This window comes from Carassius gibelio, chromosome B4 (assembly GCF_023724105.1).
Source record: "Carassius gibelio isolate Cgi1373 ecotype wild population from Czech Republic chromosome B4, carGib1.2-hapl.c, whole genome shotgun sequence".
Taxonomy (NCBI): domain Eukaryota; kingdom Metazoa; phylum Chordata; class Actinopteri; order Cypriniformes; family Cyprinidae; genus Carassius; species Carassius gibelio.
Window position 1 is genome coordinate 1808164 of NC_068399.1, and position 25058 is coordinate 1833221.

The following is a 25058-nucleotide window of genomic DNA, read 5'->3' on the forward strand; positions in this document are numbered from 1 at the left end:
TCAACATTATTATAAAGCACTCCTTTTTTAATTCCTTAACTTATGTGAATATTTTCTTATCATCATCTAATCTGACATGTCCGATGGTACAGATAATGTTTTCTCAGCTTTATGCTGACAATAAAGGCCTCGAATTCTGCCCTCAAATCCAGAGTCATCCTTTGCACTTGACACTACATCTCAAATAAATAAATGTGCATTACAAATTTGATATATTCTTCCTTCTGTGCGAACATTTTACTACATTAAAAACATAAAACAGGACATTTTAAATGTATTACCTGTGGCCCATTGCTGGACATCACTGACCCACTGCTGATTGTTCTCATCACTGACATCAAGCTCACTCTGCAGACTCACAAAGCTCTCACTTTCCACTTTCAGCATCTCAGTTGTCTACATGCATATCAAAACACTATGCATTAATTTAATAATCAAAGTTTATAAAGTTTAAAAAATGTACGCAATAGACAGAACTGCTCAAATTGTTAAATGAGGTTAACTTTTGCAGCAGTAAAATACCTTAATGTATCTTCGAGACAAACATTTAGCCAGACTGTCTGATTTCTGTTTGTTCCATGCGGAAGCAAGAACAGTGAGCATGTCTGAACGTGCTATTAGTAGACAGTTGGTGAAAGTAAATATAAACAAAAATGGTTAGTCATGATTCATTTATACTAAGAAATAACTATCTGTTAAACGTAATGAAAGGATGTTTGTGAGTGGAGATTTATGAGCAAACTGTGAGCATAGAGAAGAGAGATCAGATTGAGCGAATGCAGGTGGAATTACGTCTTGCCTGCTGCTAGAGGGAGCTGCTGTTTGATGCTGTGCAGGAATTCTCGTGACATCACGTGTGACAGAGAGTGACTACCTAGGAGTTGCCAGAAGTGCTGAGGGCTCAATGTTTGTCATGACAGCAGTTTTAATGATACTGAATACAGTTGAAATATCTGTTTGTTATCTGCATGATTTAATTGGATACCTTGGATTTAAATTCGTGTTGAAGGCGACCCGTGGTTAAGTTGTCCTCAGCGCTGGATTCTGAAAGATGTGAAATGGGAGCGTTGAGGAAGCGGCTCGCGAGGAGAGCGAGGATTTCCATTTGTATGCATCCACCACGCAAGCGATGATGGTGATCTCGGCCTGCAGATCCCACTGACGGAGAGCGTGGAGCCTGGAAACAGCTCAGGGTCCTTCCCAAGATGAGTCTGGAAGTGCACGCTCATTTTTCTCAAAGTCAATCTGTTATTCCAGAAAAAGAAACGAACAGTATGGTATGAGGTGGCCCGATATATGGAGCTTTTGGTAAATCAGGTGATCTGACCCAGTGGATTGTGATTGGTTGCACACCGCAAACACTCGTTGGAAATGTAACGCCCCATTCCATAATCGTGAGCTTCATCTTTCAAAATAAATGTAAAGACAGTTAATAATGTCTTTAGTTTTACCATGATTTCACGCCCAAAATGGGAACAGGGTCACGTGACAGACACAGTGATGAAGCTTGTATGTGTTTGCAGTACACAAGCCAGGGATGGTTAAAACAGCTGACTTCACTCTCTCTCTCTCTCTCTCACACACACACACATACACAACCCGCAAAACTCCACATTTTAACAGTCAATAGCAAATACTTAAACATTCTTACAGTAACTGATTTTCAGAAGCGCCAAATTGTCTTAAAGTTGAACGAGCCGTTTCAGGTAGGTGTGGTAGAGTCTTAACTTTTATAAACAATATCTCTTTGGATTTGAGACTTAAGTCTTTGCAACTTCACAGATCTTCTTTATGCACCAAGAGCTTTTAACACTCCAAAGAGAAAGGAAAAATTTTAATTGCATCATACGATCCCTTTAAAGTGACTGCGCCTTAATTTACAACCTGCTGTCGGTGTGCTGTTTATCTTTACTGTCCTTACAACCTGCAACGGGGTCCCCCAAACCCCAGCTACGGCTCTGAAGTCGATAGTGCTGTGAAAGGTAGTGATGATTATTGGGGACCACGACTGTGGGGAGACCCGGCGACTTCAACTGACTGTCTGAGACCAGCCTAAAAAAACGCTCGGGATAGTTGATGATTTTTAAGCCTTGCTAATTTAAAAAATCTGAACAGTTTAAAGCAGTCAAACACAAAAAGTGGAAAAACTGAACTCAGAACTTGCAAACCGAACCAAGTTTCCTTCGCATCCTCCTGCACCTGAACAAATAATTAGAACTCACCAGTTTAAACATTGTATCATTATATTGGATGCATTGTCTCTTAAAGTGACCACATCTAATTTACAAGCTACTGCCAGTGTCCAGTGTTTTTTTATTTAATGAAATTTTTTATTTTATTTATTTTATTTTATGTATACAGTGTAAACTATACTATGCTATTGTACATTTGATTATTTGGTTTCTGTACCTGGACACCTACAAACGTGAAAAAAACGTAAACATTGTACAATTTGTATCTTTGTTCTATTTATTCATTTGCGCTAAAGGTACAGTTTGCACTGGGGCCCTGCAAACCCCAGCACCGGCCCTGATACCAAGGACCAGATATTTTATTGATTATGTCCTGATACAGAAAACCATAGAATTCAATAGAGTATCCTTGGTTTTTCACATGACTGTATATATATATATATATATATATATATATATATATATATATATATATATATATATATATATATATATGCTATTGAGCCCTCAGCAATTCTGGCAACTCCTAGGGAGTCACTCTCCGGGCAGAGCAGAAGACCACCACATCCGTGCGGCCGAAACCGACGCCCCCCATGGCGGAGCAGAAGACCATCACATCCATGTGGCCGAATAAACAGGAGGACAAGTCTGATTGGGCAAGTCTGAAACAAAAAACATGAACAAGTAAAGGGTAGCCTCTGTGGCCACAACCGGATCAGTCGGGTTCTCAGAGAGTTCAACTGAGACGTGACAAGGCTCTGGAAGTTCCGCAGAGGCGAGGAGAGACTCTGGTAGTTCATCAGAGACGTGGAGAGAATCTGGTAGTTCATCAGAGATGTGGAGAGGCTCTGATAGTTCATCAGAGACATGGAGAGGCTCTGGTAGTTCCACAGAGAAATGACGAGACTCTGGTACTCCCATGGTGTTTCCTTGTTCATGAAGATCAATGGTGAATTTTCCCATGAACAACCCCGGTGACTTGACTCGGTCCTTGAAGATCACCAGTTACTTGGCTCTGTCCTTGAAGATTACCAGTGACTTGACTTGACTCTGGAAGGTCAACGGCGACTGACCCTGACTCTGGAGGGTCCACGAGCACCTGACTCAACTCTGGAGGGTCAACTGGAACCTGACTCAACTCTGGAAAGTCAATGGGCACCTGACTCGACTCTGGAAGGTCAACAGGAATCTGACTTGATTCTGGAGGATCAACTGGAACATGACGCGACTCTGGAGGGTCAACTGGAACCTGACTCAACTCTGGAGGGTCAACAGAAACCTGACTCAACTCTGGAGGGTCAATGGGAATATGACTCGACTCTGGAGGGTCAACTGGAACCTGACTCAACTCTGGAGGGTCAACAGAAACCTGACTCAACTCTGGAGGGTCAATGGGAATATGACTCGACTCTGGAGGGTCAACTGGAACCTGACTCAACTCTGGAGGGTCAACAGAAACCTGACTCAACTCTGGAGGGTCAACAGAAACCTGACTCAACTCTGGAGGGTCAACTGGAACCTGACTCAACTCTGGAGGGTCAACAGAAACCTGACTCAACTCTGGAGGGTCAATGGGAATATGACTCGACTCTGGAGGGTCAACCGGAACCTGACTCAACTCTGGAGGGTCAACGGGAACCTGACTCAACTCAGGAAAGCCCACTGTAGCTGCCATCCTCTGCAGTGGCTCCGGGCTGGCGGCCACCTTGTGCAGTGAGGCTGGGTTGGTGGCCATCTTGTACTGTGGTGCTGGCTCAGCAGACGTGACGTGAACAGTCTCTGGATCAGCAGACGTGAACACTCCTGGGAATCTCTAGAATTTTTGAAAGCATGGAGAAATAATCCAAAAATGTCTCATCTTGCCTCGTGGCGCTGGGCTGATGACCACTTTGTGCTGTGGCGCTGTGCTGGCGTCAATCTTGCCTCGTGGCGCTGGGCTGATGTGCAGTGTCGCTGGACCTGCTGCCATCATGGGCAGTGATGCTGGGCCAGTGGGGGGGCATGGTGGAGATTGATGCCGGACCTCCTCTCGACCACTCATTTCTGAGTGACCTCCCCTGGTCCCACGAAACACGACCAGGTGGGTACCCTCGAAACCATTCCTCTCCCGCTCGGTGAATGGGGTGGAAATATGAACAGACATACCGCTGGATCTCAGTGATGGAGTCCTTCTGTGACGATCGTGTACCCAGAGAGACACAGGGAGAGTGAGGGATCCAATTGCAGATGTCTCTATTCAGGGATTCCAATTAACAGGAGTGCAATTACTGTAATGACAGGACAAGAATTCTAGTGCCTATGGTGAAGTGCCTAAGGGGAAGTGAGCCCACTAGTCGACACCGAGGGAAACAGAGACTAGACAGCGTGACAAAATCTGGGTGTTATATTAGACAGCAACTTGTCTTTTGAAAACCATATTTCCCATGTTATAAAAACTGCATTCTTACATCTTAGAAACACTGCCAAGCTGCGAAACATGTTACCCGTTTCTGATGCAGAAAAGCTAGTTCATGCATTCATGACCTCTAGACTTGACTATTGTAATGCACTTCTAGGTGGTTGTTCTGCTTCTTCAATAAACAAGCTACAGGTAGTCCAAAATGCAGCAGCTAGAGTCCTTACCAGGTCAAGAAAATATGATCATATTACCCCAATTTAACAGTCTCTGCACTGGCTATACCACACTACAATCCATTACGATAAACAAATAAACTTGAATTGAATTGAATTAAAGAAGGGCGAGTGGTGCCCTCAACCCGATTTGAGCCAATCACAGCCATTTATTGTTAGTTGGGAATTTACAGGTGGTTCACAGGTAAACTGAAACTAAAAATGATAAGTCCCCATTTCTCAATGCTGTAAACCAAAGCTTAGAAGTTTTGCCTTATTAATCGGTAAGTACATTTTTCTTTTAATACCTCATTTATTACATGTGTTCATATAAATGCCATGATATTAATATATGTGTGCATGTTTTTCATTTACTGAACTCAAGTTTACTGTGAAGTGTTTACTCGAGGAGTCAGGAACAATTTGTGTCTAACCAATGTTTATCATATTATAATAAATAATTATTATATCAATGAAGTTAAAGAGAGAGACGGGGACAGAATCAGGAAAGCTCAACAAGTCGTGACATGATTTGTGCAAACGCTCTACCTGTGGCATTCCAGCAAGCTGGGCTATTTAACGGGGTCAGATGAAAATTTTGGTCCCAATTTGTAGTCCACTGTTTATATTATATGGTATCCGAATAATTTTTGGTTTGATAAAAAAAAATATATATATATATATATCTTCCTGCACAACCCTGTATTCACTGTGTTTATCTGTAATCCAATCACTTATTTCCAAGGAACACTCAAAATGTATTACAAAATATAGGATGACTAAAGAAGGGGAGTGGTGCGCTCAATCCGTTTTGAGCCAATCACAGCCATATATTGTCAGTTGGGATGGTGCTTGTCATTTGGGGATTTACAGGTGGTTCACAGGTAAACTGAAACTAAAAGTGATAAGTCCCCATTTCTGAATGCTGTAAACCAAAGCTTAGAAGTTCTGTCTTATTAATCGGTAAGGCAATTGTTCTTCTCATACTTCATTTATTTCATGTTGTCATATAAATGTCATGATATTAGATACATGTGTGCATGTGTTTCATTTACTGAACTCGAGTTAACTGTGAGGTATTTACTCAAGGAGTCAGGAACAATTTATGAATAACTAATATTTATCACAATGTATTTATTATATACATCTCTGCGAATTTGAATCCTTTATGATTCACATCGAAGTAAATTTTTATATTTTCACCTTTCTTTTTTAGTTGTGAAAGATGTTTCTGTCTTTAAAAAAAATTTTGTTTATTTAATATTTATGTTACATAGTACAGTGAAGAGTGGACAGTAAATGAAGCGGGAGAGAGAGACAGGGACAGAATCAGGAAAGCTCAGCGAGCCGGGACATGATTTCGGGTTGCCCGCAGTGCAAACGCTCTACATGTGGCATTCCAGCAAGCAGGGCTATTTGTAGCTATACAAAACAGCCCTTGCTTCCTGGTATTGCAAAATGCTGTTTCTTATGGCTGGGTAAACTTCACATTCTGCATTCCATTACATTTAGCACACAGCTGCATCACATAACTTTCAAATAACACTCAAACCTCAATGAGCTTGACACATGCGCAGTTCACATCTCACTTTCATTATTCCTATCTCAACATTCACCTCGTGTTTGTGATGTAGTACGCTGACAATCTAGGCAGTTACAAAAACTATCACAAAGTCGAAAGAATAATTTGGGCTTTACCAGATAATTTTTCTGCAGTGTCTTAATTAAAAGCACTTTTTATGGTTTTATTACAATACATTTTCTTATTGTTCCTGTCATACAGCAGCAAAACTGGAAATCTAGCACATTCACAGAGAACAGCTTACTTCCTCTTTGAAAAATAAGACTGATACAGACAGTCCCACAGGATTATATTTGCAGCATTTCATAATATACCACTTACAACAAGCTTCTAACATTTTTATGACTTTCTGACCTCAAGAACCATTGGGTTGTGTAATTTATAAAAAGAGAACACTGATGATAACTCTCAGGTTATACATGTAACCAGGACACTGACACCTGCCAAATGTGGGTGGATTTAATTTAATTAAATTTCATTAAATTTAATTTCAGTGAGAATGATTCTGCCTCTATAACATTTGGTGTAAACGGCGATTGATAATGGATAATCACCAGTAACACAAGGTTGTGCTAGTTAAACTCAAGCACCCTGTCTGTGAGAGAATCTCAAAGAATAATTAAAACAAATGAACACAACTGCACAGAGAAGAAACATTTGTTTTGATATTTATGACATACAGCTTAGTTAAGCAACATGACACGACCAATGGAGTTCCCTGAAGACCATGACTGCAAATTTGACATTTTACACGATATTTAAAACACGTAGGTAATATGCATTTTAGTTCAATATTTAAATAGTTCCACACAAAGATGACAGAAAATAGGTGTGCATCTCTGTTTTCTTACTGAATGATTTGCGTTTTTGAATTTTGTCAATGATTCAGTTCTCCTTTTATAAAGACAGCCACTTGCTTCATTCCTGAATGAATCAGCTGTCTGAATGAATCGTTTGATGGCAGTTTACTTTCATAGTAGTTTATTTTTGCTTTTTTCCCCCAACACTTTATATTTGTATATAAAAAGCTATTTTAAAACAGCCCTATATTGTCATATTTTATTACGTAAAATGATTAATGAAATGAAAGAAGTGTAATATGAAAGATGATACATGCATTAACATGTGTAAGGAAAAATGGCTTTTAATTAATGCCCTTTTTATATGCATTAGCCTATTAAGTCATAGAAAACGTTATTTCCCATCAACAAAATTGTGGCCAGTGAAAATCTTGAATGGCTATTAAAATTGGAAAACCAGTAGCCACAAAAGAGTAAATGTCAAGCCCTTCATATAACCATGGTTCCCTGAGAAGGGAATGAGACACGGCAACCCTTTGTAATAGCTATGAGGAACCCCTTCAGCATGATCTGTGTCTGAAGCAAACATCTAACACGGCAATAACACTTATGATGTCACTACCAGTGCAACAGCAGGATAAAGAGACTCAAATATAACATCTTCTGCTTTGTCTGAAGCTTGAATCTGAGGCATGGCAAGAAAAAGGGGAAACGGTGTCTCATTCCCCTCTCAGGGAAGCATGGTTACATGCATAACCTGAGAAGTTCCCTTCTGAGGGAACTCAAACCACGTCCTCTTACAGTTGTCATGTGGAAATGAAATACTCTTGCTGCCATGCTAAGGGGAGTGAATGCCAAACACAAAGACAAGCACTAAGTACCAACTCTACCATGGACTCTCATAGTGAGAGGATAACTCACGTGAGAGGAGAGGTGCATGATGGGGCTCCTGGAGTGGCATATCACCACAGCCACAGAACTGGAAGTGAGGGACAGGGGTTACTTTCTTAACAGAGTAGCGCCAAGGGGAATTTACTTTTATAACACATAAAACATCATCATTTATATAAGTATGCACGTTATATTGATACGTTAAGGTACATTAAGCATTTAAAAATATTAATCTCGTGTAATATAATTGAATATTATTATAACAGTTACTGTTAATGATATTAAAATAATTAATTAACTCATAGGGATATATCTGAAATATACTTTAATCACAAGATTCAAGATTCAAGATTTTTATTCGTCACATACAAAATGATATATAGCATATATAACCAGCAGTGAAATGTGAGTCAGGTCCGCTCCATGGACAGTGCAATTATAAAAAAAACAACACAGATGAAAATATACATAAATATAGGTATGTAAGAATGAAATAAAAGTAAACGATAAAAATATAAGAATAAAATATAAAAAAAGATGTGTATTGTAGAATTAAATATAGAACGCAAAATAATGTGCATGAAAGTAAACTGTAGTCTTAAATATAAGATATACAGGGATGTACAATGTGCATATGTGCATTATACTGTAGTCTTTAATATTAAGACACACAGGAATGTACAAGAAGCAAATGCGCAAACAGGGTGACACTGTCAGTGTGTCAATGTGAGGAAGTGAATGATGAATATCTTACTGATAAAGTGTACATAAAGTGGAGGCATGAAGATGTTAAGAGGCTGGTTTAGAGTTTAAGAGCCTGATGGTCTGGGGGAAGAAACTCCTCCTGAGTCTCTTGGTTTTTGCCATCAGGCTAAGGAAGCGCTTACCAGATGGCAGCAAAGTGAAAAGATGGTTACTGGGGTGGGTGGAGTCTTTGATGATTTTAGCAGCTCTGTTTCTGCTGCGTTTGAGGTAGATGTCCTGCAGAGAGGGGAGAGCAGACCCTGAAATGCGCTCAGCTAAGCGCACAACTCTCTGCAGTGGAGATATTCCTGGGGTCACACCATTGCTTGTTAATCATGAAACACACTCCTCACGCCTTTGGATTTGCTGGCCTCGGCTGTCCTGTCCATCCGTAAAACAGAGTAGTTTTCAGACGTCCGGGACCAAGGGCATGAGCCACGTTTCAGAAAAACAAAGGATGTTACAGTCCCTAATGTCCCATTGGAAACGTTTTCTGGCTCTAAGATCGTCCATCTTATTCTCCAGAGACTGGACATTGGCGAGCAGAATGCTCGGTAAAGGAGGGCTGTGTGCTCTTTTCCTTAGTCTGTTGCGAATCCCAGCATATTTCCCACTGTGTTTCTTGATCCGTTGCGTCAGGTGGTTATTCAGGTGGCCATTGTTCATCTCGGCGTTCCGGAGAATCTCAGATGGCCACGATGGGTTGGAGGATAAAGTGTCCTGAAACAGGTCAGTGAAGCGGTGTCCAATGTCCAAAAGTGTTTCTTTGTCGTATATGATCAGTGCAGAGGTAATGTGTGTAAAAAGAGAAAGCAAAAGTAGGTAAAATAAATAAAAACATATTCCAAGCGGAGCGACCTGGACGGCGACCGGACTCGGCGGCGCCATCTCTTCATCTCCACAAGATCCAAACTAAACATTTATTCAGAAATAAAGAACATGCATCATGTATTCTTCCCTCGAGAACATGTTTGGCCACACAACACTAGTTGCATGTAAATGCGAGTATCTGAGCAAAGCCTCTGACGAGAGAGCACACCCTCCCAGTCATGTTTAGCAGTTTACACATACGGCAGTAAAGATGAAGAAGAGGATGATGTGTTTTCTCAGCGCCCTTTTATACTGTGGTTGTGTCAGCATTGATGTCATAATCTGTCGTCAGCCAGAGTTTTTGCCATGTTTAGTTGTTTTCTTCAGACACCGGTCATGCTGAAGGCATTTCCCCATAGCGACCAAAAACAAAAAAAAATCTTTAGAGCTATTTAAAAACATGTAAATTCTATTTGACTGACTTTCTTTATATCAGAAACCAAAAATAGCCTAACCTGTTGTGTTTACCCCTGGAAACCTCTGTATTTCTGCTGTTACATAAGTGCCACCTACTGTCAGAGGTTAATGTCTCCTTCACTCATTCTGTCTTGCTTCTTGTTAATGTTGGGGTTGTTTTCAGAGTATACAAGTCTTTTTTACACAGCATACAGACAGTGTTGATAAATGGAACCAGCTGATGGAAACAATAGCTGCGTTTTCACTGTCGGGTCAAAAGTGGGTGTGCTAGTGCATGCCAGGGTCAGTCTAGAGGAGTGGTTATGAACAAAGGCAGAGTTTCTCCACATTTGAAAAGCTTCAGTGCTGCATATAATTTCATAAATGGGGGTAGTTGTGGCCTAATGGTTAAAGATTCAGACTTGTAATCCAAAGGTTGCTAGTTCAATTCTCAGGCCGGCAGGGATTGTAGGTGGGGGGAGTGAATGTACAGCACTCTCTTCCACCCTCAATAGCACAACTTTGGTGACCTTGAGCAAGGTAAGACTGCTCCCCAGGTGCTTCAGCATAAATAGCTGCCCACTGCTCCGTGTGTGTGTTCACCGCTGTGTGTGTGCACTTTGGATGGGTTAAATGCAGAGCACGAATTCCAAGTATGGGTCACTTTCACTTTTGCACTTTTTTAAGTTAACTGCTGTAACACCAGGATTAAAGAATTTTAAAATAATTTTAGTTCAAAACTCACATTCAGATAACATCGAGTGTTTGAAATAACTTCTGTTTAAGATCCCGTTGATTAAGATCTCTCTAGATGGCAGAAATATTGATCATAAATGCAAAAGGCTATGCACGCTAGCCATTACCATAGTAAACATGGTAAATACGGCCGGTTGAAGAAATCAGACGTCAGCTTCTCGTTCAGGCTATCCCAGTTGTGTATTTATTTAGTAAAATCCTCTTGAGAATTCATATATTGATATATTATGATCAATCGATCACTTATTGAAAAACATCAATGCTTTTGGTTTTAAATATTTAACAAAACATGAAAAACAAATGGTTGCTTTTATCATGTTCGTTCGTCTTTGTTGATTTATTATGGGGTTGCGTGACATTGTTCCAAAGAGGCATGTAAAGGGTGGGCTTTAGTGACGCGCAGATCAGAAAAGTTGTGACTTTACGCTATTAGATGGTAAATCGTGACTAACCAGCAGACTGATCTCATTCCACAGCATCTGAAATGTTGTTACGGTCACTCGGAAATGTTTGAGCAAAGTCAGTCATCAAAGTATTTCTGTATGATTGCCTCCCAGAACTGTTAAATGACTGTGTTCCCAAACAGCAGCATCCACCTCTGAAAGCAATAATCGCATTCATTGTGTTTCATCTGCTCGTTCTGAGGTGCAAGTAATTTAGCATATATGAAAATTATTACATTCAGCAGCTTTTCCTACTTTTCTTAGTGATGTATAGTCCCAGTTTTCTTTGTTTTCTTTGACTCGCTGGACGGAAATAATGTTTATTTGCAAATGTTTTGTGCGATATTCTAATTTTGCGTATAAGTTAAATTTGCAACTTTGGATGGAATATATTTTATTTATATTTTATTTTTGAATCCTGTGTTACTTTTTCCGGATTCTTAGATTAATAAAAAGTTAAAATCAGCATTTATTAAAAATACAATTCTTTGGTAACAGTATGTAATTTGGGGGGGGGGGGGGGGGGGGTTAAATTAATATTTTATTTAGGAATTTAATTGATTAAAATAAACAAAAATACCTCTTTTACTTGGACAGTTGGCCATTTCTAGTGTTGGAATACTTTTTGCTCCAATGCAGTTATATAACACATTACTAATAAAATTTGGGTAATATTATACTCGATAATGCATTAAAAAGAAAAAATAAATTTCGGTAACACTTTAGAATAAGGTTCCATTAGTTAATGTTAGTTAACTACTTTCGTTAACATGAACTAAGCAAGAACAATCCTTCTACAGCATTTATAAGTCTCAGTTCATGTTAATTTCAACATTTACTAATGCATTATTTAAATCAAAGGTTGTGCTTGTTAACATTAATTAATGCACTGTGAATTACCATGAACTAACAATGAATAACTGCATTTTCATTAACTAACATTAACGAAGATGAATAAATACAGTAATAAATGTATTATTCATTGTTTGTTCATGTTAATTAATACATTAACTAACATTAACTAATGGAACCTTATTATAAAGTGTTACCTAAATTTCTTTAAATATTTGTTTTTAGCATTTTTGCTTTTTATTTGATAGGATAGTGTAGAGAGGACAGGAAGTGAAGTGGGAGAGAGAAGGGGGGGGTGGGATCGGGAAATCTCTTTGACCCAGAACTCGAACTTGGGATGCTGTATATCGATGCACTTACCACATGGCTATGGGCGTCGACTACAACAACATATTTTAACTCAAAAATATGTGTTGAATTTACCAACACTGCAAAACAGAGGAAAAATAGCATCACATTTTTGTAATTACCGTTAAAGTCATCTGGTAATATTAATTTACGTTTAAACTTGATAAACGTAATACAACATATTATTCAATGCATTTCTTCTAGATTTGAATATTAGTTGCTCAAGCAAGTGGCAATGCATTTGAATACAACATATAGCCCACCTTTCTTACGTTAAAAGTAGGCTATCACAAACATTTTAAATTAAAACTTACCACAGACAGAAACAGCTATCATGCTTTTTCTTTTGCATATTAGAAGCAATCCCACGTGTTTTAAAGAACTTTGTTTTCCTACCTCCACAAGTGCATTGTTCCCTTGTTTAAGTGCAAGTTTTAAACATAGCCAAAAAAACAACAACAGTCGTTGACTGAAAAAACTGTAGAATTGATTTATATCTATTTATTGTGAAATTAATACATAGTATGTGTGATGCAGATGTAAGTGTAGGAAAGGCATATATTAGATCATGTGAAGAGAATGATTTTTTATTTATTTATATATTTTTGGTAGAGTTAAGTACAAAGCCTGGTTTACATAACAAATAATAATTTAGCATTCAAATACATCTCGAATACATAACATTAGGATTTATGCCGAATGAGAGAGGTAGGTTGGTTAAGAGTTTGCTTTCATTAATGCTTTTAAATTAATTCTTTGGTTAGCAAAGAAAGTTTGTTAGGCTTTTTTAGCAAATTAAATTTTTCATTCTTGTTTAGTTGTGAATAACATTAAATTCACTCACTTTATTTCTGAATGTTACTGTGGTTTGTGCTTGAAAGTGAAAGTAACTCAAAAGTAGTGTAACATATTACAATTCAGAGGCAGTAATACTGTAATGTAACTAATTACTTTCAAAATACAGTAAGAAGTAATATATAGTTGTATTGTATTTTGGAAGTAACTTACCTAACACTGGCCATTTTTTATTATTTGGGCTTCTCAGTGAATATGGTGAATATGGCCCTGTTTCAGTGGATAGTGGCAGGTAGTCTTTGTAAATAAGAATCTGCTAAATGCCTTAAACGGAAATTATGTAGATCAATTAAAGGCATCATATGATGCTGCTAAAAAGTACAGTATTTTGTTATTTGGTGTAATGCAATGTGTTTATGTGGTTTAAGGTTCAATAAACATTATTTTCCACATACTGTACATTAATTATTATCCTCTATGCCCCGCCTTCTGAAACACATTGATATTTACAAATCATTCTGAACAGCAAGCTTTTCTCTGATTGGCCAGCTATCCAGTGCATTGCGATTGGATAAATACCTCAAGTGTGTGACAGAAATGTTTCGCCCCTTATATACTTATATACTGTGATGCAGTGTCCCAGCACGACAAGACAAAGCCAATAAAACTAATTACAAACTAGGCATTTGTAGCATCCAGTAAGGACATAATTACTGATTACAATTATGGAGTCGATATAACACCTTATATATATATATATATATACAAAAAAAATTAAGTTTTGCAAAAGAAAATAAAGTTTTGCAAACTACAATTAAAGTATTGAGGAAGATAAATTTGCTTTTTGCAAACAAAAATAAAGAATTGCAAAAAATATATGAAACAGCACGAAATCAATGATTTTGCAATACATATTGTCCATGGTCATATCTATTAATTTATTTGCAACGCTGCTTTTATTTTGTGTGTCAGTCTAGTTTGAGCTTGCAATACCATTTTCCCTTTACGCTTCACTTTTCTGCGCGTCTTGCTTTGTAGCACTGTTTTGATCTGGGGGCGGAATCAAAGGAATTAAGGACTAATTTTAGTTTGCAAAACTTTATTTTCTTTTGAAAACGAGCTGGATGGCGCCTTGAATGGCTGACACCGCAGTTGGTGTGTGAATGGGTGAATGTGAGGCAACTTGTAAAGTGATTTGGATGGCCATGTGGTCTGTTGAAAGCACTATATAAATGCAGTCCGTTTACCATTCACCATTTTGCAAAACTTTATTTTTTTTTGCATATATATATAAGGTGTTATATTGACAGTGTTGTAAACAACACTGTTCATACAACTTAACCACTGATTTCTAGTTGAGTCCTCTTTTTAAAGTCCAAACAAAGTAGCTTTGCTATCATAACGAAACACACAACATCTCCACAACATGGATTGCAGTGGCGGTAACAGAGAGAATAAAAGTTATGCCTTCTTTCTTTGCGTGAACATTTGGGTGGTGTTATGCAAATCTTCCCACAGAGTGATGTAGAGATGTGGGGCCGTGTTATAAAGAATATCTTTTTGTAACTTTACAGATTTTCTTTATACAATAAGAGCTTGTAACACTACAAAGAGAAAGCTAAATTTAAATCACATCATATGACTTATTTTTAATCATGATCTGTTTCATAATCATATTTTGGTTTACATGTTTTGATGTACTATGATTCTGTACAGGTCAGTTTGAGATCGAGAAACCAGGATGTCCCACACAGTCATTCCTGTGAACTCTTCGACGCTGGTCATCCAGTTTCAACCAGTAACACAAACAGCTTCTATAACGACGCTGACAAATGCTCCTGGACCTGTTCATGTACAACAGATGACAAGAGCTTCACCTCTTCATGGACTTCAGGCATTTCTGAAAGGACAACCGAAAGCCCTTGGGGTGAGAAATGTCTCATAAACCCTTTTCTGTGTGTATATCACTGTGAGGTAAGCAAATAAATGCATGAATAAGTTTTAAACGGGGAGCAGTTCACACATTAAGAAATTATACACAATGTTTATTGTAGAATGTGACTCATTGTCTTGGTGGCAGTGCAGGAAACACACCTCACACTGTAAGTTCTTTTTGTGCCCCACAGACGGTCCAGATAATGATCGGTGTGATGACTCTGCTGTTTGGCATTGTGTTAAAAGTTTATGCTGAATCCATCTTTGTCTATAGTGGTCTTACTTTCTGGGGATCACTCATCGTAAGAAACTACTAAACAATTAAGTGTTCTGTTTTTTATAAAACAAGCTACATGTTCCAGCACAAGCTTATATTTTGTTCTTTCTCTCTCTTCTCAGTACATTACTACAGGCTCACTCTACATCGCTGCAGAAAACAAAATTAATTCACCCTCCAGTTTGTGTTTGGTATGTACTACACAACACTTTACTTTTAACCCTTGTGTGGTCTTTGGTCATTTCTGACTAGAGAATTTTTACATTTTGAATGTTTAAAATTTGTAACTTTACCAGAATGGTATGAAACTTGGTGACTTTTATGCCATTTGGTATGTGAACATATATATAAGAAAAATTGAGGGCATGATTAAAAAATCAGTTCACAACAGCATCGCGGCACAACACGTCATTGATGTAAACACAAAGCCCGCCGCCTCTGGTTTTTCCTCCTGTGACCAGAGCTCTGTCCACTCGAAAACACCTCAGCTGATCGAGCTGAATAGTGCAGTCTGGAACACTGTTGCTGAGCCATGTTTCCATGAACACAAAAACACAACAGTCTCTTACAGTCCTCTGAGTTGAACATAGTAATCAGATGCAGTCCTTTTCATTGTCCAAAGAGAGTACCTTAGCCAGTGGTGGGGATAGATGGCTTGTGTGGGTTAGCCATTAGCCTAGCCCAGAAACCTCCACGCTTACCCCTCTTATGCTTCCTCTCACATCACTTGTGGCGCCTCCGCTGTGGGCGAGATGAAGTCGTGGGGGTCGGTGATGGTGTAGGCCTCTGGAGCAGTCCGAGATCCTGCAGCTGTTCTGCGTGCGCAGAGTTTAACTCTAAAAATGCGGTTCAGCCGACATCCAGCAGAAGCTCACAAATGTATGCGTGCTTAAAAACAGGTAGACACGATGACGACGTACAAAAACACTACAACTCACAAGACAAAAAAGACAGAGAGAAGCCGCTGCCTGTGGACGCGCCGCCATCCTGTTCAACATGAAAAAAAAAGTGAAAATAAAAAAACATGTTTTGAGTACAATCTACAAATTCCCCACAATGCAGAATAAAATGCACCGCAATGAAAGGGTGAAACATCTAGAGTGCAAAATCAACAAACCAACTCATACGCGCAGACACACACTTGTAAACAACTATGAAATAAGAGGTTAAAATCAGATCAGACCTAAAAGGATTAGCCTCTGATAAAGGATTCCTGTCAATTTGTGTTACATTTTTATAGAATTTTTATGTTTTCTGTAACAAAGTGCTTTCTGTGTTCAGGTTTGAATATAGTACTAGTGCAAAAAACAAAACTACACTTCAAACCATTTAAAACAACAAAAAATATAAACCTTGAAAAAAAGTAGTCTTTGTGAATGCCTTAATATACATTTAAACAACTAGGCAATTCACAAGCCTCTCTGTAGACTCCTATACAAGAATCTAGTGTGTATACCATGAAATAACAGGTCTGCTCTCACCAGGAGGAGCTATTCTGCTTTCAAATATAGGATATTAAAGGCCTAGTGTCAGGGATCAGGCAAGCCTGGTCTCAACCAATCCACAACGCTCGCGTTCTCCTGAGTTCTAACCAGCCACACCTGCTCCGCATTAATGATCCAATCAGAGAACTATAAAACACTCACCCTACGTATTTGTCTCCTGAGCTCCTGACACTTCACTGCCAACCAGACGTAACGTATACTCACCCTTTTGTAACACTAACCTGTGTCCTTGTTCTGTTGCCCCCAGGACCCCGGAACACTCTATCGTTACCTGTGATCTAACAGTCTCTGTAGTCTCCTGTGTATATCCCGAGCTGGTATTAACTTCGGCCTCTGTAAAGGAAGAGAACAAATATGAGCGATCTGTGGCTGTGACACTCCTGAACCAAATGTACTCACCTGTCTACGATCCAGTCCCCTGTGTTCATCGTACAGCCAGCACTTGAAACCACGAAGTATTCACCGAGCACTTAAATCACTAATAAACACTGTGTACTGAATTCACTTACCTTTGTCTCCCGTGCATATCCTGACAGAAGGCTTGATGAACACCGAAAAATGAATTCAGCACAGCGCTTCCGCAAATCCCACTTCCACGTTGGTGTATATGGCAAGTTCAGTCTCACGACCAGCGCCCTTCTCCGGTCGGGAGGAAGATTGCAATGGGTTTTTATTACAATGTTCACTCGCACTTGAGCAACACGCACACCAATACCCTACAGGGGGATCGAAAATTTCCTTCATAATACAACAACTGTCCGGTACAGCATTGAGATGGGCCGAACTTCTGTGGTTTCAGGAATCCATAATCACCTCCTCCTTACAGAATTTCATCGGCCATTTCAAGGAAGTGTTTGGACGCCCTGTGGGAGATTCTTCGGTCAACGATTAACTCTTAATCCTGCGACAAGGTAAAAGACCATCTCAGAGTAATCCTTTGAATTTCGTACTTTGCTCGCAGTGAGTGGATAGAATGAAAAAGCTCTTCTGACAGTGTATTGACGAGGACTAAACCCTGCACTCTGACTAGGGCTGGGCAATATGGCTTTAAAAAAAAATCTCAGATTTTTTTCACACCAAACCCGATTTTCAATTTTAATCGTTTTTTTTGGGTTGGTTGTAGTTTTTTTTTTTTTTTGCGGGTGTGTGTGAACTGCGGTCTTGTTCTCTTCGTTGAGAGGCACACACTTCCCACTCGGCTGCATGCCTCTGTTTAAGATGCTGGAATAAATTTGTTGTGCTTGCTTGGTAGCAACGGCTTTTAAACACACTTTGCAATGTGGCGTTATTTGTTCTGTGTCTGACACTAAAAAAGCAAACCAATTCCAAACAACGGATGAAACGGTGCCTTTCTTTGGAACGAGCTCTGCGCTGTTAACTGCCATGTTGTCTGTATGCGGCTGTAAGGAAAGCGGGGGGAGGGCGAGCCAACTCTGAACTACGGAAGCCCAAGGGGAGAGCCGGTGGTGGAAGTTAAAGAGAAAACCGATTTTCATTAAAAACAAATCGCCCTTAACGTCAAATTCGAGTTAATCGATAAAATCGATTTATCGCCCAGCCCTAACTCTGACTACAGCTCGCCATATATGAAGACAATCTGGGGTTAAAGAAATTCATGCAACAAGTGTCACGGTTCATGAATGCACCATCTCCTGCTCGTCTCATGTTACGTCATGTTGATTGTTTCATGTGGCAGCTGCAGCTCATTCCACCAGCCTACTTAATGCCGGAACCACGCCTCCCCATTCCGGAGACCTACTCGGGTGAGCCGAATTTCTGTAGAGCTTTCTTAACACGATGCGATATGCACTTCTCTCTTCAACCCAGGACTTTCTCCAACGAACAAGCCAAGGTGGCATTTGTGTTAACCCTGCTCACTGGGAAGGGGGCATTATGGGGAACGGCGGTGTGGGAGAATCAAGATCCATGCTGTGCCTCATTCCAGACACTCTCTGCCGAGATGAAGCGGGTCTTTGATCGGGCCGTCGCTGGGAGAGAGGCGGCTAGGATGCTAGCTGAATTACATCAGGGAGAGCGATCCGTTTAAGACTTTTCCATCGAGTTCTGCACCCTGGCGGTGGAGTGTCGATGGAACGAGGAGGCGCAGTGGGACATGTTCCTGCATGGGCTGGCTGACCGCATCCAGAAGGAGATCTATGCCCTGGACCTTCTGACCTCACTCAATGGGCTCATTGAGCTGGCACTGAGGGTAGATGCACGACTGACACGAGTGGATCGATGGAACCTACCCAATTCCACAACGAGGGCTCAGACAGACGTATGAGTCAGCGGCGGGGACGCGGCCAGCCCCTCCTACGATCACGAGCCCATGCAGGCAGGGCGAGCTCGGCTTTCCCAGTAGGAGAAGGAGAGGCAGAGGTTCCTGGGTCTGTGCCTCTACTGCGGGGGGAACGGTCATCACGCCTACATCTGTCCGGTAAAAGGCCAAGCCCGGTAGTAAGTATGAGGCTACTATCAGTTGGGATCTTTTATTGGCCCATTCACTGTCACCAAGATCATAAGTCTGGTGGCAGTCCACATCAAACTTCCTCCTGCGTACAGGAGAATTCATCCCGCCTTTCATGTATCCAGAATAAAGCCTGTATTTCATTCTCTGGTGTTCCACCAGCTCTGCTTCATTGTGTCTTGTTCCTGTTCGGTCGCTTTTGGATTTATGAGTCATCACGCGGATTCCTCACCACCACCACCACCACCAGTGCACTCAATCACCTCCTCACCTGCCTGTACTGCCACTGAGGTCCCTGTGTCACCCACCATCATCCAGCCTGACGATACTTCTCTTAATAAACATCAATTACTTGCAACTGCTTCCTGTCCTTACTTCTGCCGTGACAACAAGCCCTCCGAGTTCACCTGAGATCCCAGTTCTTCTATTGGGATGCACACACCACAGATACTGCTCCTTGCCGAAACGTACCTGAAAAAACCCCTGAGCCACAGCCGGAAAAGATGCAAGTAGATTCCCAACCTTTATCCCCAGAAGAGCGAAATCGTCGGTTGGAGCTCAAACTGTGCTTATACTGCGGAAGTGGTGAACACTTTATACGCACCTGTCCATCTCGTCCTCCATGGTTAGTGGTGAGTTCAGTACTTCCTCAACCTTCGGTATCAATCCCACTAACCATATGTGCGAATCTGAGGTTTAGAGGTCTCAATGTTGAAGCTACCGCCACTGTTGACTCTGGATCGGCTGGCAATTTAATTTCAGGGAAATTCATTAAGACTCGTCGCCTCCAAAGGACCCAAACTCCAAATCCATACTCCATCTATGCAGTGACAGGCGAGATTATAAATAAAGGGTACGTGACATCACAGATAGCACCAATCACCCTCTGTGTTGAGCATAACCACCAAGAACAATTCATCCCATTCATTCTCACTTATAGTCGAGCTGAATTGATTCTAGGCCATCCTTGGTTGATCCAACATCAGCCTACAATAGATTGGACCACGGGGAAAATTCTAAAATGGGGTTGTAACTGCCATGTGATTCAAAGAGCATATTCCACACCATCCGTCGAGGACCATCCGGTCTCCATGTCTGTAAATTCCATATCAATTGAGAGCCCCAAAGAGAACCTATCTGTCAATGTCCCATCTTTTTTATGCCTCTTTTGCAGACGTCTTCAACCCCCTAGCAGCCTCCAAGCTTCCACCACATCGCCCCTGGGATTGCGCTATCGACCTAGGCTCGGTTCCCCAAAACTTACTTATTGTTTAGTAGTTCTTAACCTATTCCTTAACCTCTCTCTTAACCTTATGGCACGATTCCCAACACGTTCGTACGCTAAGTATATCTTCTGTAAGTCACACTTTCGTAAAGTTGGTCTGGACCATTCGTAAGCTCTTTCTTAGCGTTGTTTGAGCTCAAGACGCTAGTCGCCGCAGTCTTTATAAAGCAGCGCAGCACAGTACAAGTCAAACTATGGTATGTTGACAATATTGTGGCTCAATGATTTTATGTTATAGACATTTTAAATTATGTTCGCAATGGATACAGGCCTATTTATGAAGTTGACTTTGTGGTATCAGAACTTTATGGTGGTAAATAGCCTAGGCTTTTTCGTAATGAAATTAAAGCGAATTGGCAATCACTTTTGATCATTAAAATCTGGCAAACAATTTGGCTCTAAATTGTTAAGATCTATAAATGGGTAAGCATGTGTCCAGTAAGCAACCAACTATGGCAGCAATCCAACGTGTCCTTGTATAGAATCAAAAACGGCGCCGGACGTGGAGCCGTTTAGTCCATGTCAGACCTTCTCAGACCTGCACTTACCAGGCTAACGCGGCGGAATTTTGCTTTAAGCCCTGAAGTCCAGCTGCTTTCAGTTCTATTTTTTTTTTTTTTGCTACAGAGAGCTTCATTGAGGTCAATCGATGGATATTTTCAATGGGAAAAATTTATCATAATTATTGCATATATATTAATTAGTCCCATGCAGTACAAAACAAGAAAAAATATTATTGAACAAAAATATATTAGATTGATTTTACTGAAGAAAAAAAGTGTGGACCAGGAGTGTGACTCAAATGAGGAGTGCACAAGGGATCCAAGCACTGTGCTGGAATTACAGAAGAAAAAAAGCGTGGACCAGGAGTGTGACTCAAATGAGGAGTGCACAAGGGATCCAAGCACTGTGCTGGAATTACAGAAATAGTTTAGATTTTCTATAAATAAAACCAAAACAGGGCATAGAAAAGCAACAATAATATATATATATATATATATATATATATATATATATATATATATGGTGGGCCGTTATCGGCGTTAACGCGAGACTCTTATCGGGCGAAAAAAAATATCGCTGTTAATCTATTCTCAAAGTTGGGTTGAGAGCTGGGTCTATACTAAGCAAGCTATGATGACTTTCACCTTGATATTTTATATAACCTACTGGCTGAGGCCAGCCTAAAAAGATGCTCAGGACAGTTGACGGGCCACTGCTGCGCATTGTCACGAAAGCTTATCTTTTTCACATGTTTTTAACTTTTAAGCCTTACCGTTTGTCGATTTAAACATTAAAGCATCCAAACACAAGACGCGGAAAAGCTGAACAGAGTAGCTGGTTACTCGCGCGCTGTGTTCGGTGCGGAGAGAGAGAGAGCCGTGTATCACGGACAGCGACACTGAACCAAGCTCTCTTCTGCGAAGTTCTCCTCGAAGTCCCTCCTGCACCTGAACCAACAAATACAAATCAAAGTTTGAACAAACAAAAAGATGTGAAAGAGCCCACTTCAGTACTCGTGATGTTCAGGGCTGGGCTCACGCAAAAAAAAAAAGGCGTCTCAAAACACTTGAACATTGAACATTTTTGTCTTGTGCCGACAAATACATACAAAATATGTCAAAAATACCCACCTTGGAAATTATGCTCTAAAAAAACTGGGCCCGGTTTCCCGATAACGCTCACTCTTAGCGCGCTAAGAAGACCTCGAAAGATATATCTTACCAAAGTTGTTTATGTTCCTAAGTGTGTTCCCCGAAGTGTCCCTTAGGAAGCTTCTTAGCACGCTGCCTCTTACGTCCGACGTTACAAGAGCGCTGTCCAAAGTGAAGGTACTGAATTAGTTGGCATCGATTGCTCAGGAATCGATTTTCCACTTCACGCGAAGGTGCATTACAGCGTTAAGAAAGCAAATGAAACATTCCTCAAATTATTACAGTAACATTTATTTTAACATAGATTAAGTTATCAGCAGAATATAGACTATAAATTGAATTATCAAATGGTCAGTAATATGTTCACATGATAATGTTGTGACTTAGATGAACGGGGTATCCCTCGCTAATCATCCACCCTCCTTATCCCGTTGTGCCGCTTCTTGACATGGGTTTAACGACTTATAAAAATTATAAAATACACTTTTATATAAATGGTAAGGTACTTTACAATAAGAATTGATTGTCAAGCAGCTGCATTTACTTCTGTTTAATGCGGTATTGATTGCAATTGGTTTATGTTTTTAATAAAAAAGCAAGCTATATACAATGAACATAGAGAGAGAGAGTTAGATACAGAATATGCTGGGGAAGCAACGTAAAAAAGTGCACAAAGCCTCTCATCAGAGGAACTTGAAGTCTTGCTGGACCTTGACACCAGGTCGGAGATCACACCCCTATGGTCCACTATAACCTGCACGTAAAGGCCGAGTATCCCTTTCGCGATAAGTAGCCTACGCCTGATCAATCACTGATGAATTGGCGATAGGGATGAGTGTGCCATCCACAGGATGTAATCCCCGGCATGGCGCAGAAGGGCATTGGTGACAGTGTGGACGCACTTCCACACCGAGGTCTTGATTAGGCCGTAGACCTCTCCCACGACCTCGGGGAAGCTCTCTGTAGCAAAAAACCTAGCGCTGGAATTCCGCCGCGTTATCCTGGCAAGCGCAGGTCTGAGAAGGTCTATAATGAGCTGTCTTGGGAGGCGATTTTTTTTTTTTAATATAGCCACGTCAGGCAAAATGTCAAAAGGGCTTAAGTTTTGCCGAATAAAAAAATTTACATGAACTAAACGGCTCCGCGTCCGGCTCCGTCTTTGATTCAATACAAGGACACGTTGGATCGCTGCCATTAAAAAATAACATAAAATCATTATTGAGCCACAACATTGTCAACATACCAAATTTGACTTGTACTTCGCTGCGCTGGTTTCTAAAGACTGCTGTACAGTAGCGTCTTGAGCTCAAACAACGCTAAGAGAGAGCTTACGAATGGTCCAGACCAACCTTACGAAATTGTGACTTACAGAAGATATACTTAGCATACGAACGTGTCAGGAATCGTGCCATAAAGTTAAGAGAGTGGTTAAGGAATAGGTTAAGAACTACTTAGCGATAACAACGTTTTGGGGAACCGGGCCCTGTCTGTTATTTCTTAAGAGAAAGTAAACAGTTGAGGAAAAAAATGGGATGTGTATTATATTGGATGCGTTCATCGTCTCTTAAAGTGACCGTGCTTAATTTAGCTATTGGCTGCTGTAATGTAAATCCAAGAAAATGAAAATCACTCACTGCTCTTGACTGAATTAATTTGTAGTTTTAACAAGAATTAATGCACAGTCAAACCAAAAATTATTCAGACACCAGATATAATTTTTTTATATATTTGACTAGTAGGTACAGGACACTATAATACATTTATGTAAGTGAGTATATCAAAATTGAGTGAACTGTGACATATTATACCCAAAGAATCTTCATACAGTGAAGTACTAGCGAAATTGATAAATTGTATATCAAAAATTATTCAGCACCTTATAAAGCACCATGTATTGCTTATGTGTTCTTTTTCTGAATTGCTAATGCAACCTTTTCACACCACAGTCTGAACAAAATGAAGCATTGCTTGGTAATTGTTCAACAGAGTATTGATAGTTGTGTAAATATTGTCATAATAACAGTTGTCTGTAGTTTGGGCTGATTGTAATCCATTACATACATTTCTATCAAAGTTATGACATTATCAAGACAAATTTGTTCTGACACAGTTTAACTCTAAGTTCTTGTCATATTTTAGAACCATTTTACAAGCGATAGCAAATAAACTGTAATAATGTGAGAAATGTTGAAGGTGTCTGAATAAATTTTGGTTTGATTGTATATTTCATTTTTACATTGAAGACTATCCAGTGCTATTTTACATTTAATTATTTAGTTTCTGTACCTTGACACCTACAAACTTGAAAAAAACCTTAAACATTGTGTAAATAGCACAAATAAATAAAAACGTACGAACATACAAATTAAACCATTTCAAACAGGGCCCATTGGTACAACCTTAACTGGGGCCCCACTGACCCAAGCTACGGCCCTGAGTGCAGAAGCAGCACGGACTCATACTCGTTGTGCTTTCACACAGGACGCGTTTGCAGTCCGCTACTCGGTACGTAAACAATCGATCACCTGGAACGCACTGACGGACCGCAACCGTATGAATGCTGGAATCCGTTAACATAGGTGCGTAAAAAAATATGAAACGCATAAGCACTGCAGACGGATTATGTGTGAAACAAGCGTAAGGTTGTTTGCACCT

At 40.1% G+C, this 25058-nt stretch overlaps 1 protein-coding gene across 1 annotated transcript in view; it reads left to right on the plus strand.

Moving 5' to 3' along the window:
- Positions 1 to 5703: 5703 nt before the first annotated feature.
- Positions 5704 to 25058, plus strand: part of LOC127956073 (membrane-spanning 4-domains subfamily A member 4A-like) — a 33923-nt gene continuing 14568 nt past the window's right edge. The window contains exons 1-4 of the mRNA XM_052553850.1: positions 5704 to 5765; positions 14996 to 15206; positions 15406 to 15516; positions 15614 to 15682. Coding sequence (XP_052409810.1) covers positions 15021 to 15206; positions 15406 to 15516; positions 15614 to 15682 — 366 coding nt within the window. The 5' untranslated portion in view covers positions 5704 to 5765; positions 14996 to 15020. The remainder of the gene's footprint in view (positions 5766 to 14995; positions 15207 to 15405; positions 15517 to 15613; positions 15683 to 25058) is intronic.